Raw genomic sequence first — 17,986 nt, 5'->3', positions numbered from 1 at the left:
GCTTAATAGAAAAGCTAAGAGTGGTAGAGTAGATGTTTTATTGCTATTAAAAAGACCTAAAGAGCTGTATGCAGGTCTCAATTACACTAGTGTAAAACCAGAGTAATTCCATTAGCTTAAATGGTGTAACAGGGATAAGAATGTGGCCCCAAAAATCTTAGTTTCCTTAAAATATCAGCAAGCTGTGGACCACTGGAAGAGGAAGAATTTGTAAGATACAAGGGAAGTGCAAACGAAATAATTTCCCATTGAGGCTAAACATTTTTTTCAGTTTGATTTTGTGTTTAAAAATTGCATTTGGAGAAATAATGTCCCTGATAGCATTGACTAGCGTAATTTGGGAGAAAACAAGGAGATATTTATTTTAATGCATATTATTATTAATTTAAAATAGTGCTCTGAGCTCTTACTCGGTATTGAGGCCCTATTGTAGTAGGAGACACAGTCTCTGCCCCAGACAGCTTATAATACCAGATCTATTAGAACAGGACAATTTTTGCATCAGTTGACACTCTTTGCAAGCTCGTTCTGTGGGATTACACTTCAGTGTAAAACTGCATGGTATTTGGACTATTTAAATTGAGTAGTTATTATTGCCTTAATTAGGCATGCCAAAGGTTAGTTAAGTATAAGAGAATAGACACAAATGTGTTATCTCTGCTATTAAGCTGCCCTTCCTGCCTTTCAGCCCGTCTCTTCATTGAAGCACAGGCCAGAATTCACTAGTGTTTCAGGGTTTTTCAAGGAAAGAATTATACAGAATTAAACCCTGTTGTTGTGCATCTTTAATTTGATTAGGTTACAAAAATAGTGCAGATCTTATATTCTTTCTTACCCATATGCTGATCCATGGCTACTGGACAACCGATTAGCATGATGTAGAATGTGTGAACTGAAGTGTAAGCTATGTCTGCTCAGTATGGCACTCTGTCCCCTCAGTGGTGGGTGGACCATATAGCGATGGTGAGTCCCACCTAGCTATGACCCTGGATAAGAGGGGTTGGTCTATTAGCTCAGGCAGTAGGGGCTCCTGTATTAAGATTGAGAGGTCCCAGCTTTGATCAGTGCCAACAATCCACCCAGGGACGTTGGCATTACAAAAGTAAAGATACCATTAGTCAAACTGAGGTGGGAAATGGCAACTGGCTTCATCCAAAACACTGCATGTTTTTCAGCTAGATCAGTAGGAATAATTAAGAGGTAGAAGGCCAAGAAAACCAGAGGGTATAATAAGTTAAGTACACATTCAACTAGCAGAAGTAATGGTTTTAAAGCTGCAAAAAAAAAATAAGGGCAATGAATAAAACAAACATGTATGGAAATAATAAGCCAACCTGTGGCTGACAGAAATGCTGAGGAAGGGAAAGCAGTGTTAAAAGATGAGAGAGAGTGACCAACAGATTTTGAGAGATGCCAACGGTGTAGTAGGGTTTGTTTTTATTGTAAAAGAAAATGACTGCTGCTGTACACACAGAATTATTGTTGTACTCCAAACAGGCTGGCATTTTTACTGGTAACTTTGGATTCTGGAGAATCTGCATTGCTTTCAGTTTTTCCATCCACGCTATTGCCACCACTTTTCTTTCCTCCATTCCCCCTTTTTCCGTAGTGGCACCATGCTGTTTGTCCTCCTGAAGGACGTGCAAAGGTCACAGAACATGCCAAAGCTGCTACGTGGATCAGAAGAATGATACGTGTGTACACTCACCCCTCTTCATGGAAATTTATGAGCTCAAGCCATGCCAACATAAGGCTTGGAACATACAGAGGCCATTCCAGAAATTCCTCTGCCCATGTTTCATGGGACCATTTTGGTTCAATAAAATGCACATGAAGTATTTGGTAAATCAAAATGCAACTCATCTTTGCTATCTAGTTCAGATTTCATGCAGATAGGATGATGTACAGGGCATTTTGCTGAATGAATAATGTACACATTTTACTATATGTGTCTAACAAATTGTGCTGTGTAAGTGGTTATGTAATAAAGGAATGTATGATTTGTTACGCCAGATCAGATCATTGATGGATTTAGCTGTATACCCTGCCTTTGTTTGTTGCTAATATCGTATAAGTGTTTGTACAGCCCTCCCATAATTGTAATATCTGAAAGCCTAATACTTGATGTTTCAGTGCCTGGGCCCAGCAGTCCTGTCTAGCCCATAACAACATACATGGGGTAGAAGGTGAGGCTCCTTTCTGATCTTCTGGTGAATAGCTTATTCCTAGGGCCCTACCAAATTCATGGCCATGAAAAATGCGTCACGGACTGTGAAATCTGGTCTCATGGGGGAGACCAGCATTTCTCAAATTGGGGGTCGTGGTCACAGATGCCGACTTTTCAATGTGCTGGGGAGTGCTGTCCCCTGGCTCTGCCCCTACTCCACCCCTTCCTCCAAAGCCCTGCCCCTGCCCTGCCTTTTCCTACCCCTGCCCTGCCTCTTCCTGCCCCATTCTGTCCCCTCCCCAGCACGCTGCATCCTCGCTCCGCCCTCTCTCTCCCAAAGCCTCCTGCACGCTGTGAAACAGCTGATCACAGCGGGCGGGAGGTGCAGGGAGGGGGGGGGAGGGGGAGGTGCTGATCAGCGGGGCCACCAGTGGGTGTCAAACACTGCACGGTGGGGGGGAGCTGATGGTGGGGCTGCCAGTGAGTGCTCAGCACCCATAATTTTTTCCCCATGGGTTCTCCAGCTCCAGAACACCCACGCAGTTGGTGCCTATGGTCGTGACCCAAAAGGGAGTTTCGGGGTGGTCACAAGATTATTTTAGGGGGGTCGTGGTATTGCTACCCTTACTTCTGCACTGCCTTCAGAGCTGGACAGCTGGAGAGCGGTACCTGTTGGTCAGGTACCCAGCTCTGAAGGCAGCGCCCTGCCTGCAGCAGCACAGAAGTAAGGGTGGCCATACCATACCATGCCACTAGGGTTGGCAGGCATCTGGTTTTTGACTAGAATGCCTGGTCAAAAAGGGATCCTCGTGGCTCTGGTTGGCACTGCCAACTGGGCCATTAAAAAGTCCGGTTGGAGGCACTGCGGGGTCTCGGGGCTAAGGCAAGCTCCCTGCCGACTGCCCTAGCTCCGCTTTGGACCCGGAAGCAGCTGCCAGGTCCTTGTGGCCTCTAGGCGCATGGGCAGCCAGGGAGGCTCTGAGTTCTGTCCCTGCCCCGAGGGCCAGCTCTGCAGCTCCCATTGGCTGGGAACCATGACCAATGGGAGCTGCAGGGGCAGAGCCTGCGGGCGTGAGGGCAATGCGCAGAGCCTCCCCGGCTGCCCAAGTGCCTAGGGGCTGCAGTAGAGTGACCAGGCAGCAAGTGTGAACAATCGGGATGGGGTGGGGGTAATAGGCACCTATATAAGATAAAGTCCCAAATATTGGGGCTGTCCCTGTAAAATCAGGACACCTGGTCACTCTAGGCTGCAGGGACCTGGTGGCTGCTTCCTGGGAGCCGTGGTAAGTGCCGTTGGGACCCCACACAGCCCAACCCCCTCACCCGCTCCTGAGCCGTCTCCTGCACCCCAACCCCCTGCTCCAGCCTGGAGTCCCCTCCTGCACCAAACTCCCTCCTGCATCTCGAACCCCTCATCCCGGCCCCACTCAAGAGCCCACACCCCCAGCCGGAGCCCGCATCTCCCTCCTGCACTCCAAACCCCTTGGCCCAAGCCTGGAGCTGCCTCCTGTACCCCAAACCCCTCATCCCTGGCTCCACCCCAGAGCCCGCACCCCAACCCCCTGTCTGAGCCTGGTGAAAGTGAGTGACGGTGGGGGAGAGTGAGCGACAGAGGGAACAGCGATGGAGTGAGCGGGGGAAGGGCCTCAGAGAAGGGGTGGGGCAGGAGTGTTCAGTTTTATGCGATTAGAAAGTCAGCAACCCTACATGCCACCCTTACTTCTGCGTTGCTTCCTTCAGAGCTGGGAAGCCAGAGAGCAGTGGCTGCTTAATGGGGGACCAGCTCTATAGGCAGCAGCGCAGAATTAAGGGAGGCAAGACCATTCCAGGCCACCCTCACTTCTGCGCTGCTGCTGGTGGCGACGCTGCCTTCAGAGCTGGGCTCCCGGCCAGCAGCCGCCATGCGAGACCTGCCCAGCTCCGAAGGCAGCGCCACCCCCAGCAGCAGCAGCGCAGAAGTGAGGGTGGCAGCACCGCAAGCCCCCTACAATAGCCTCGAAACCCTACGTCAGAGCTGGCACCTACGAGCAGCAGTGCATCAGTTTACATTGGGACAACTATATACCTTCATAACGTAGAAAAAGACAGATATCTTATTGCATGGAAGCACAGGATTTTACACAATATTGTAGAAAGCAACAAAATTGCAAACTGGTCTTGGTATTGCAGGATTTATGTTCCGTTTGTTTTTTTTTCACGCAGGGAATTTTATCCTCTCTGTTTGTTTGGCTTTGGGGCTAGAGGATTTTGCTGAATGTTTTTCAGTGACACGGAATATCCCTCAGGCAGATTGTCCAATCAGCTGCCCTTATGGCCGTCTAATCAGGGTAGGCAGGTAGACTATGCAGTGATTTCATAAAGGAGGCAGAGCTTCATGTGGACCATGCCTGCTCGGAGCAAGCCTAGCCACTGTGCCATTAAATGTCTCCATTGGTGCAATGCCAGCGTAGACAGCAAGTGGTGACGCGACCGAGCTGCCATGCTGCAATTAGTCCTAGCAACACCTTCCCCGGGCACTGCTTGGCTTTGTCTTTCCATTCAAGTCTCTGTCGTCGAGTAACATAAAGTCAAGTTTTCTGGAAGCATGCCTCTTAGACCTCATTGCATTCCCATTCTCACCAGTATCTACTCTCTTGCAATTTCTGCATAACCTAACTGCTTCAGAAGAAGCATGTTGCAGGTTGGCCCAAGGCAGATGTCAGGGCAATTATGAACATCTGGGCAGACGAGGAGATGCAGTTGCAGCTGAACTCTGTAATTTGGAGAACTCTGCTTAATTACTAGGAGAGGGCTAATATGATCTGGCCCAGTTCTGGGAAACAGTCCTAATTATGTATATCATCCTGCACAATGGTGAGCAGGAATCACAATGGTTAAGAATGTAATAACATTTACACTCTTGGGAGCCAAGTAATTTCCCATCTTTTGTTGAATTTTAGTAATGTGGATTCTGACGTGTCTGGCTCTCTCTCTCTCTCTCTTCCTTACAATCTTTTAAACAATTATTTTGGCTTTCAGTCTGGAAAATGTCTGTTATTGTTTTACTGTATCTAAAAAACCAAACTGACATGAACTGCTCTATGCTTCTCATCTGGAACTATTGTTTGCATTTTCATTGCTGTATCTGTTAATAAATGTGCATTACTTATTTCTTTTTTTAGGGTCTGACCACATCCGAGAGAAGGATGGACTCTGGGCTGTGCTAGTCTGGCTTTCAATCATAGCAGCTCGAAAGCAGAGTGTGGAAGAGATTGTCAGAGATCACTGGACAAAATTTGGCCGCCACTATTATTGCAGGTGCAGATAATTGTTACAAAACACAGTAGGCTAGTATGTTCCTAGGACAATTCTGGGGCAAGTTTGGCTTGATTAGCATTGTTGCTATTAATAGTGAAATGCATTTAGCAGCACTTCAGGTGTATGCACAGAATGAAAATCTGCCGTAGATTGAACAGCGTTCTTAGGGATGTTAATGGTCTAAGTCTCAGCTTTAACTTGAACCAGACTGGCTTGAAGCATAAGTTAAAAAACCAGCGCAGTTTACTCAGCTCTTCGTCTTTCAAAGATAGATAAATTGAGTGCCAGGCACTCTATTGTATGTGGGCCTTTTTGACAGGACCAACATCCTGCCTGCTCTCTATGAGGGGTGAAATTCATGGTCCTGCCCAAGGTCTACGCACTTTTAAACTCCTACATAAGATCTCAAAATAGGGCTTAAGTGTGACTCATGGGGTGCGTAGGCGTTGGGCTGGCCCTCTCTTCAGGGTGAATGTTTACCCAACAGAGATTAAGGAATCCATAAAACGTTTTGTTCCTTAGCAAAGTTCTTTCTCTACCCCTTGACTATTGACCATGCAGTGTGCCAGTTGGTTGCTGCCTTGCAGCCCAGAGTTGGCTACATATTAATGGTGTGTTTCAGAGTAACAGCCATGTTAGTCTGTATTCGCAAAAAGAAAAGGAGTACTTGTGGCACCTTAGAGACTAACCAATTTATTTGAGCATAAGCTTTCGTGAGCTACAGCTCACTTCGTCGGATGCATACTGTGGAAAATACAGAAGATGTTTTTATACACACAAACCATGAAAAAATGGGTGTTTATCACTACAAAAGGTTTTCTCTCCCCCCACCCCACTCTCCTGCTGGTAATAGCAAATAAGCAGGAGAGTGGGGTGGGGGGAAAGAAAACCTTTTGTAGTGATAAACACCCATTTTTTCATGGTTTGTGTGTATAAAAACATCCTCTGTATTTTCCACAGTATGCATCCGACGAAGTGAGCTGTAGCTCACGAAAGCTTATGCTCAAATAAATTGGTTAGTCTCTAAGGTGCCACAAGTACTCCTTTTCTTTTTATTAATGGTGTGGTATTTATGTGGCGTGTAACGGATCTCTTTGTGTAAACTGTGTTGTTTGAAAGCAAGTTGTTGCTAATAACATCTCAAAATGTAAAAGTATATCAGTATTTTCTAAGTGGGTTCTGCTAATGCACTGAGGCAGGTGGTTGGTTATTCCAGCTGAAAATAAAAGAGGCGGGAGTGGCTTTCTGAAGGGAAAATATTCAGTGTGTGGTTTGAACAGCCCTGAGATAGAAACGCTAAGGGCAGCCAAGACTGGGGAGAAGGCCAGAGCTGATAACCTTGTTCTCTTATTGTTAATTTCTTTGCTGCTAACGCCAGACTCCCAGCAGGAGACGACTTTTTGACTCTACACGGTCTGCAGACTTTGTGTTAGTGGCCCAACAAGAGAGCACAGATGTGTCAAGGGGGACAGGGGTTGAGGGTGGACCTGTCTTTTAAGCATATAAGTGCATTAACCACTTAGGGCACACAGTTTTCTCTTAAACTTAATTGACAGATTTGCACATTTCATGGAATGGAGGACTTAGGAGCACAAAAGTGTGTAAGTAAATGGAAGAGCTGTTTTCATTTGCACTAGGCACTTCAGTTGCATGCCTGGTTTTCCATGTCTGCAGTAGATTACTAATTGTGAGCATCTCATGCTCTGTGCAAAAAGAATCTTTCTGCTGGGTGGAGTTTACTTATTTCTTCATACTACTTTTCGTTTTATTCCTACATGCAAGATTTGATTATGAAGCATTGGAACCCAGAACAGCATATTTCATAATGAGAGACCTGGAGGCTTTGATCATTGACAAATCTTTCAGTAATCAGCAGTTTGCTGTTGGGAATAATGTCTACCGTGTGGAAAAAACAGACAGCTTTGAATATGTGGATCCTGTAGATGGCACTGTGACCAAAAGACAGGTATGAAAGCAACAAAAATAATCTTTTCAAAGATAATGGGGAGGTGTGTATGGGGGAGAGGGGAGCCATAATGTTTTACAATGATACACACTACTTTTACAGTTATTAACTCAAGGAGAGGAAAAAACCCAGTTTTTACTTGTAGAACCATTTTCTGTGGTTCGTGTAACATACTTGTTGGTACATAGCAGTACTTTCCCCCATTTAAGAACACCTGATAGTGGAGAAAACAGTTAACTTGCACTCAGTGCACATCAGTCGCATAGGATGTAAGCAAGGGAGAATTTTACCAACACAGTGGAGCTCAGGTAATAGCAAGTTGCCTAAGAACCCTAAGAACAAAGCATGGTTTCAAGAAGAAATGAAAATCCTTCCTTTTGCTGTTTTCACTCCTTCCAATTCAAACTGAAAACATCTGCTGCCTTAAACTACAGTCCAAACTCAATCTTTTGCTCTACAAAATTCATGACATGGTCAATACTAGTAATATTTTTTTTCCTAGTGGAAATGTGTATAAAGAGACACTGTGTGAATATAAAGGTTTCAGAGTAGCAGCCGTGTTAGTCTGTATCCGCAAAAAGGAAAGGAGTACTTGTGGCACTTTAGAGACTAACAAATTTTGAAAGCTTACGCTCAAATAAATTTGTTAGTCTCTAAGGTGCTACAAGTACTCCTTTTCTTTTTACTGTGAATATAAAGTGTGACTTGTATTTAAATATATTCTTTTTTTCATGATTTTCTCTTTCCTAGATTAGAATAAATCCATGTTGAGATTAATTTTTGGCAAGAGCTCTTATTCTGGGTTTTCCTCTTCCTTGTCATTTTCTCTTTGTTCTTCAAATGTTAACCATTTTTTATTCCTAAAAATATACCGTCTCTTAATATATATAATCAGATCATCCCAGATCATAGCATATATTTGTATGTGTCATACAAAATGCTCGTAATCTTCTACTGCATATATCCTTCAGCACCTCTTCTTGACTTGACTAGCTCGTGAAACAATCTAGCCACTGGTACTGACCCTACAACCAACATTCTTCCCTGCTGTTTGGTTTCTCGGTTCTGGACCTTTCTCACAGTCACATGTGATTGGCGCTAAACTCTGCATTTACTGCTATATCTTTCAGGGGATTTTTTTTTCCAAAGTGTTCAGAGTTGGTTTCATGGATTTTAACAACTAAAATGAAGAAACATCTTCATCAGATCTTGTAAATAAGTAATGTAAAAAATACATTAACTTTTGCAACTCGTGCCAGCCTTGTACTTTCAATCTCCTGATACAGCATGTTAGGGTTTTTTCACAGGGTGTGATCAGACCCCACAACCCTTCTGTGAAAAATAATCAACCTCCAAGGACTTTGCATAGAATCTTACAGAAAATGTCCTCAATGGGGTATTGCAAATATAGTCCAGGTACATGCTAAACCAAACTCCAGATTGTCCTAATTATTGTGGTTTGTGAATGATCTTGACCTGACCAGGCCCTTGCAAATCCTACTGTACAGTCTTGGAATAAGACCTCATTACCGGTTGTGCTCTGGTATTGAATTGTTACTGAGAAATACAGAGGCACCATTTGACAAAAGCCAAATTATCCATGTTGACGACAGGGTCCAATGTATCGTAACCTGTCGATGAAAACTCCTGATCCTTTTAATTAGAGATCTGTGAACTGACACTGGATATTTTCCTACTCCTGTCTTTGTTTCTGAATGGAAGAGGTTATCCATGTAGTTTGAGTTTTTTGTTTTTGAATGTGTAGTGAGGAAGCAGACATTGGAAAAGCTGGAAAAAGTTCTTTCATTCACATGCCCACAGATAGGGCCAAAATTCTTCTTTCCTCAGAATGAGATTTCAGTGCTGCCTCAGAGATAAGGCTTTTCCTGTCAAAATATTCAGTGCAGTCTGCTGTGCATTTGGGACATTTAAGTGTCAGTTGAGGAGCAAATAAAACCACATTAGGGCATAATACTTGGAAGTAAAACCACAGCCATTTTATATGGGTTTGACGTGTGTGTGGCTGTATATGTACGTTATTGTTACTGGGCCACATGCTTTGCTAGTGTATCTCCATACATATTGTACCTCTAAATAGTGCTTCAAAATGTTAAACTGAAACATACCCATAGGTTTGCATGCCTGAATCTTGCTTGTGTTCTACTTTAGTTGTAAGAATGACAAGAAAAACAGCAAATGATAGTTAGCACATATGTAGCAGTTTAATTCTACATGAGAATTAAACAATGCTTTACAAACACGAATAAATTAATGGTTAATTTGATTGGAATGTAATACAAGAGTGACCATCTCTGTGAAGTCAATTGTAATTCCATTTACACAGCAAGGCCTACCTCTGTCACATCTGCTCCAAAATCAGTGGATCAAATTCTCTGCTGGTGTATGCATTGCATTGGATGGGATACCTTTAAGGAACTCAGAGGCACTGCAGGAAGTCATGCTGACGATTCAGTATGCCAGCAAACAGTTGGCCCCACTGGCTTTTGGAGCTGATGTGACAGAGGCAGGGTTGTTTTCTGATATATTTTTTAAATCAGCTCTTCTAGCACAGCGTAGCACCAAGCTGTCCTTGCACCTTCATTACTTCTGCGAGCATTACAGGCTGACTGGTCCTTAGTCGTGCACTGCTTAGAAAGTCCATCCCAGTGCTTTTAAACATCTCCTTCATTAGGAAGGATCCCATCTGCTAGATCATTGAAACCAACATGCTATATTGTCTACAAAGTTGATTTTTTTCATATTTTATTAGCTTTTTAGCCATGAAAAATTTGGTCTTGTGGCAGAGTTTCCATGCAGCTCATATACATTCACTAGCATATTTAGGATGCCTAAAATAAATGTCCGCAGATGTTCAGTGTGAAAACTATATCCAGTCTTCTAGGTACTTCCTCCCGGAAGTTATCAACCCATCTGATTTCTCACAAGATGATACTGTTTTCATTGATGACAATAATAACTTTCAGTTATAAGAGAGGATTTACTTCCTCTTATGGGTCTCCCAGTTTATCCTTTTTTTCTTTTAGACTATAAATTCTACATTCAAAGGGAATGTTTTCATTTTGTTTTGTACAGGATCAGAGAAATAATATATAATTAATAATTAATAGACAGTTGGGATTTATAACAATATATCTGCCAATGCGCCCATGTTAGGTAGGAGAATAACATCATGCCACACAGTACTTATATTGTACATTATTCCATCAGTTTCCTCTCCCCCTACTAATATTTTCTCCTAATTAAAGTTCAGATCCATCAAAAAACAAAACTCCAGTCTCCTTTAGACTTTGTATCTTATAAGAAAAAGGAAACTCAGTGTTCATTTTTACAGAGAGCGGCACTGCAGTCTTCAACATTTTAAAATTCATGCTTGTTCACGTTTCACTTAGTAACAATTATTTGTTATTAAATATTTTAATTCATGGCGTGCCAGATGCAATGGGGCAAGATTCTAGAAAATAAAGGGGATGTATCAAAACTGAACAGGTCTTTTATTCTTTTCTGTGAGCTTACTGAGTGAAAGCCTTGCTGGTTCTGGAACCACCCTGAACTTTTCAGGGACAAGGTTGGAATCAAGATTTCACAGTTGGACACACTATAAATAATGAGCCCAAAGCCTAGATACAAACCACATAAACTCTGAAGTGTTTAGATATTGTATGGGAATCATACAGTTTGGGGGGTCATCTCTAGTTTGATGTTGAAAGTCAGTATCTAAAGGTTGTTGTTACCTTATTAAGTTATTTCTTCCTGGCATGTAACCCTGTTGTTTTAAGGAGTAGACCCTGGTGTGTCTTTGTAGTGCCCCTGTTCGGAGTATTCTCAGCTGTGCTGCAGGAATTCTAAGCCTTCTAGACATGTATCAGCTGTTATTCCCCCATTTGTGAGAGTCTGTGTGGTCGAGCATCTGTCACCAGATAATACAAAATGAGGAAGAAAATAGCTGCAAAATAGCATAGGAAGTAAATACAGGGGGATGCGTGTCTGTGAGTGAGAGAGAGAGAATTCCAAGTACTAGAAATGCTGGTTGTATTACATTACCAGGCAGCTCTGTAGTTGGGGGAGCAGTTTGTATCAGATTGTGAGTGTGTGTTTTGGAAAGCATACATACGCTTTCTTCCAAAGACCATTTCTTCCAAAGACCATTAATGAGTAAATGAGCTTTCAGAGCCTCCTGTGTCAAATGAAACAGTCATTCCTCAGTGCTGTTGCTGCTACACAAGATACAGTGTGCGGGGAGCGTATTTAAGCAGTCTTACGAGCCTTGTCATGCTGGCGGTTAGTAGAGTTGGTTGAATACTGCAAAATGGTACTTGCAAACATTCCTTGGAATTAAACCTATACATGACCTTGGATGCTGCTCATGGCCCCGTTTATTCACTTTCTGCCAATATTTGTGACAATACTTTTGGGTTTTTGGAGCCTGGAAAGTTTAAATGACAATAATGTTATATACCTTGAGCTACCTGTTCCATATCTGACATTCTTCCAAAATACAGGCCCAGTTGTGCAAGGATCCCTTTAATCCAGGGATCTCAAACTCAAATCACCACAAGGGCCACATGAGGACAAGTACATTGGCCGAGGGCTGCATCACTGATACCTTTTCATACAAAGATCATAGAATCATAGACTATCAGGGTTGGAAGGGACCTCAGGAGGTCATCTAGTCCAACCCCCTGCTGAAAGCAGGACCAATCCCCAATTTTTGCCCCAGATCCCAAATGGCCCCCTCAAGGATTGAACTCACAACCCTGGGTTTAGCAGGCCAATGCTCAAACCACTGAGCTATCCCTCCCCACAAGATACAAAAACCCCGCCTCTGGCCCTGCCCCCACCCCCACTCTACCCCTTCCATGAGGCTCAGCCCCTGCCCCACCTCTTCCCACCCCTTCCCCAAATCCCCAGCCCTGCTTCTTCTCCACCTCCTCCCCTGAGCGTGCCATGTCCCCGCTCCTCCCCCCTCCATCCTGGAAAGTCCTAAGTGCCACCAAACAGCTGTTTGGGAGGTAGGCGGAGGAGCAGGGATGCGGAGCATGGGGGGAGGGAGGTGAGGGGAGCTATGGCGGACCGCAGGAAATAACTCTGCAGGCTGCATGCGGCCCGCGGGCCACATGTTTGAGACCCCTGTTTTAATCTGCCTTCCTCCTCATGGTAATATAATTGAAGGGAATCAGCACCCACCAAGAAGCATTCAGCAGCTCACATGAATGGGACATAAATAATTTTTGTGGACACCTGGGGTGAAATCCTGGTCAAAACTCCCATTGGCTTTACTGGGGCCAGGGTTTCACGCCAGAACTCTACAATTGTCTTAGCTAAACAAATTCTGGAGAGAGAAAACAAATGGCTAATGTGCTACTCTCTCCTCCGTTTGCCTGAAGTTCCCATGCTATTGGAAAACCCCATTTTAAACCTTTTTTCTTAACATTACCTATTTGTGGTGTTCTGTCACATAGGTTGTGCATACTGAAAATACTAGGTGAATAAACGTTGCCCAGAAATTTGAAAAACTGGACATCAATGTTTGTACTAGTAACTAAAAGGATTATTAATAGAATCACAGAAGTTTGAGATGGAAAATACCTATTAGGTCATCTAATCCAACCCTTTACTGAGGTGGGATTTATTCCTATTACATATTTTCTCGAGTTAATGGCTAGTATCAACCAAACAATTCTTTATATGGTGCTAGAAATGCTTCAGCACATACCTGAACAAACAAAAAAGTTCCATTAATATTTTAGCTTGTTGGAGCTCTGCTTTGTTAAGATCACTGGCTTCTCAAGCAAGTCTTGGTGGAAGAGGAAGAGTCAAATACCATTTCTCTTCTCTGAATTCTGAATGACTTACTCCCCCTCAGGCAGATGAAAAAAGGAGCTTGCCCTGCACACAATGCCATGGAGAACAACAGGATTGGTGGGGCGGGGGGAGGGAAGAAAACACAGTGACTTGGCGGAGAGGGGACCTAGCCATCCCTTTCCCCTGAGTAAACAGTACTGTTTTCAGGGCCTTTTTGTCCTAAATTCTTGTATTTTCTCTTTCCTCCACCTCCTCCAAATGGTCTGATCTGCAAGTTCTGACTAAGGCCTCTGTTACTCTCAGGAGAGTGATATTGCATAGGGTCACCTAGGGGAAATGGGGGGCGTTTTCAGTGCTAGCCCTTAAGCTGCAAACAATTCAGCAAGTAACCCTCCCCCGTTTGGTGAAATCTGGGTCACACAACCACGCTTTCCCAGATGTATTGTGGTTGGAGGGGGTCACCGTGTATTGCAAGCAGCATTGAGAAAAGTGGGTGGGGGTGGTGGCTTCCTGTTTGGCTCCTTTTCTCCACAACCCGGTCCCGCTTTTGTAAAAAACAAACTATTTGGGGGGCTTTACGCTGGTGCTGTCCTCAAGCACCATCCAGGTTGGTAGGGGAAAGGGGGGCTTTTCTCAAGTTCCAACCTGTAATCCCAAGGATGTTTTCACAAAAGCTGCAGGACAAGATCTCTCACCCATGCCTCATAGCCTTTCTCACCATGGCTGGAGCAGCAACAACAATGGGGATATTGCTTTCACTAAGGTCTAACCTAGTCAGCAAACAGCAGTGACCTTTTAAATGTTCAAAGGCATAACCCACCACCATTCTGCACTTGCTCAACCTATAGTTGAATCAGTCCTTACTGCTGTCCAGGCTGCGGGTGTACAGCTTCATGAGCCATGGGAGAAAGGGGTAGGCTGAGTCTCCCAGGATCACGATTGGCATTTCAACATCACCAATGGTTATTTTGCAGTCTGGAAAGAGAGTTCCTGCTTGCAGCTTTCTGAACAGACCTGTGTTCCTAAAGATGCACGCGTCATGCACCTTTCCCAACCTTCCCACACTGATGTCGGTGAAACAGCCCCTGTGATCCACCAGTGCTTGCAACGCACTGTAGACATGGCCTAAGAGAGCCTATGCTGGCCAGACAGCTTCCACCATGGCTGGAGCACACCACTGTCTCCTGCACTCTTATTCCTACCTCTGCAAGGTTATCTTTTGGGGCCACATCAGTATCTGCCCTTTCTTTGAGCCTGCACAATAAGCAGCAGAAAATGGGGGGAAATTCTGTTTTTGTTTTGGGGGTTTTTTCAGCCAGATTTTCAGCCTGAGTCTCCTCATGCTGCTGTAAATCTGGAATACTTCAATGGAATTACATCAGTTAAAATGGTCGTGAGAAGGGAGGGAGTCTCTGTGTGAGTACCACACTCAAAGAGCACAATGGTGCACAACCGGAATAATAATAATAATAACACTTCTGGGCGAGTATCGGAAAAGAAAACCACCCTGACTCAAAAATAAAAATCGGAACCATCTGCAACTATTCTTGGCTGGAGTCTGACATGGGCAAGGTTTATTCCGGCGGGGAAAATAATTTGCCTAGTTCATATCCACATCCTGGTCTTACCTTTCCTCAGGTTAATCTGAACAATCACTCCCACCAATGCAGAGGCTAAACAGTCTGGTGATGGACCCATGGACCCAGAGGGCTTGTGGAAAATTGAGTTACATGACGAAGACAGCAACTTGGCAATCACTGTAGATTGGTCAATTTTTGTCGTCGTCGTCATCATCATTTTATTTGTATTTCCATAGTCACAGACCAAGACCTCATTGGGCTAGGTGCTGTACAAATACAGAACAAAAAGACAGTCCCTGCCCCAAAAGCTTACAATCTAATTATACAATGTTCAGTATCATGTGAATGATGTGTGATTAAACCCTCAGGGTTTTGTTTACTAGAATACAGTACCCTGAACTGAATGCCCCAAGTAGTTAAATTAAAGATTTGCTTTTAAATACAGCTACTTTAATGTTTAACTTCACAAAGTCTTGGCAGGTATAGCTGAGAGAAGGGGTCGTTGCTTAAAACATGGAGGTGCAGTAGCTGGAAATAGTTTAAAACAGGCTGCCACAGAATTGATAGCTGTGAGAGGCATTTTCTTTTGGAGGGAAGAGTGCTTGCGAAGGAGGACTTGCACACTTCCTGTATTTCCATTTGATGTGAAAATAGTAATTGACTCAGGCTTGGTCCACACCACCAACTTATGCTGGTATAACTGCATTGCTCAGGGATGTGGAAAATTGCCTGAGCAACACAGTTACACCGACCTAATTCCTGGTGTACACAGTGCTATATCAACAGGAGGGCTTCTCCTGTTGACAGCTACCATCTCTTGGGGAGGTGGAGTAACTATGCCAACAGGAGAAGTGCTCCTGTCAGCGTAGATAGTGTGTTTGCTAAGCGCTACAGTGGTGTAGCTACAGTGCTGTAATGTAGACAAGCTCTCGGACACTAATTCCCTCAGTATCACGACGTCTTCTGAGAGATCAGATGTTATCTTAGATACTGTAGTGTGTTATGGTGTGGTTTTCTGGCCTTGCTCTTTTGACTTTTTATCCTCAACTTTCTTTTCAACCCCTGATACAAACAACGAACACACTTCATCCCATGGATTGGGTTTGAGGATGATGTCCTGCGCAATTGATGCACCATGGTCAATAGCATATTTTCTTATAAATGATGCAAGAGCTCCTTTATCATTATTGGCCGTCATTTTACTATTTACAGCATTTTGCCAGGTTAACCACTTGTGACGTAAGTTCTGGACTGGAACAGCAGATGACAAAGGCATGACTTGATCTCCTATTTGCCAATCATTGTCTCTAATATCTTTGTCGAAATGCAACGTTTGCCGTGTGCTTTGTTTTTCCCAATTCTTTTTCCACCATACAGATGTACCTGTTTCAAATGCTCTCCCCGGCGAGTCCTTTCAGGTCTTAATCACAGACTACCCTGCTTCAGGTCTCCTTCACCACCACCATGTTTTATTGTGTTGTTCCAACCAGATACCACCTGTAGGGCTATTTACATATATTTACAGTCCACCAGCGAGTTCCCCTGCTTGCTTCTGGGGAAAGGAACAGAACTAGCAGCACCTAGGCCTGCCTGCCTCTGCCTTCCTTCAGGCTCTCAGCTCTCTGCTCAGCACTTCCTTCCTCTCATTTTTAATGCTCCTAGCTGCTGGGATTGCCTCCCCCCGCAAATTAGCCCCCAGCTGTAGCTCTACCTAGTTAATTGATCTTCCAGTTAGGTCCCAATTAACCTATATTGGTGGGCCTTTGGGTGACAGGGTGCTGAGTTCACTCCTGACTGACTCAGCACACTCTGTTACACTCATGTAATTTTTGCATAAAGACATAAATTTTTACTCCTTCAATGCGCTTACTGATAGTTTCCCACAGTAAGAGCTCTGGCATCCGCATTCCCTTCCCGTCTTTACTTCAAAGCAAGAATGATTTGTTGCACAAGGGAGTCACTGAAATCTCCATGAGAACTAATGGAATGAGGCAATCCCAATCTTTTCCATTTATCGCACCAAACCCAATTATCAGGATGAAATTGAGGAATATGTTGCCATTTTTAGTGTATATCACACCCTTAACCTTGAATTTGAGATTCCTGTTGAATCAGAATGAGATCTGTATTATACAAATTAGCGACAGTGCTGAGAAAGCAGAGAGGGATAACATTTGCAGCTAAAGTGAACTAATCAGAATGTGAGCATCCACAAAAAGGTTTGATGAACTTTAATTAATGCACTTTACATTCACACCTTTAGTTTAAGAGACTTAAGTGTCCTGAGTGTCCCCTTGTAGACATGCCCTGAGACACTCATAACCACATCTTCATGTACATTCCCTGAGGGATATGAAAATATGTTATCTGTTGTGTACTCTGCTGACTCCTTTGGTTCCATGGTCCCCTAGCTTTCTCATATGCACTTTGCTTCTGCCTGACATGTCACCTGTCGTGTTACTACATGACATCCCATTGGGATATCGGTGTAATGCTGGCACATAAGAGAAACACAGCTTCCACAAAGCAGCAGCAGCAGAAAGCTAGCAGTTAAATTGTATAATTTTATTATTACAACTGCTGATGTTATTCTTACTGTAGCAACTGGACGCTTCCCTAGACATCAAGCTTCCATTGTGCTCAGCACGGTAAATTCATTAGTGAGAAAACCCTTGCCCTGTAGAGCTTACGGTCTAAACAGACAATATGAAGGGTGGGAGAAAGGAAGTATTATTATCCACATTTTACAGATGGGGCACTGAGGCTCAGAGTGATTAAGTGAATTGCCTGAAGTAACACAGGAGGAGCCAAGATCTGAACTGAGATAATCCTTCCTCGCTCTCGATTTTGGATTATAATTTTGCAAAGTCATTACGGCCACCCATATATTCTTCTTTCTTTTTGCAGGGACTGCGAATTATTTTCTCAGATGCCTCGAGGCTCATCTTCAGACTTAGTGCTTCTAGCAGTGTACGAGCTACCCTCAGAATCTATGCAGAAAGCTATGAAAAGGATCCCAGCAAACATGACAAGGAGTCGCAGGTAAATCAATGAGCACGACTTTAAGCTTTGGAAAAACAATCAAGTGTCATTTCTTGCTGTGGTAAAGCCCCTGAATAGGCCAATGGCAGGTGCTCTCAAAATTGTTGAATA

The 17,986-nt window shown here is 43.8% G+C and overlaps 1 protein-coding gene across 1 annotated transcript in view; it reads left to right on the top strand.

Moving 5' to 3' along the window:
- Positions 1-17,986, top strand: part of PGM5 (phosphoglucomutase 5) — a 107,593-nt gene that overhangs the window by 71,904 nt on the left and 17,703 nt on the right. The window contains exons 8-10 of the mRNA XM_077817610.1: positions 5,329-5,464; positions 7,247-7,430; positions 17,741-17,875. Coding sequence (XP_077673736.1) covers positions 5,329-5,464; positions 7,247-7,430; positions 17,741-17,875 — 455 coding nt within the window. The remainder of the gene's footprint in view (positions 1-5,328; positions 5,465-7,246; positions 7,431-17,740; positions 17,876-17,986) is intronic.

This window comes from Eretmochelys imbricata, chromosome 5, assembly GCF_965152235.1.
Source record: "Eretmochelys imbricata isolate rEreImb1 chromosome 5, rEreImb1.hap1, whole genome shotgun sequence".
In the NCBI taxonomy this organism is placed as follows: Eukaryota; Metazoa; Chordata; order Testudines; family Cheloniidae; genus Eretmochelys; species Eretmochelys imbricata.
This window is presented reverse-complemented; position numbering and strand designations above follow the sequence as displayed.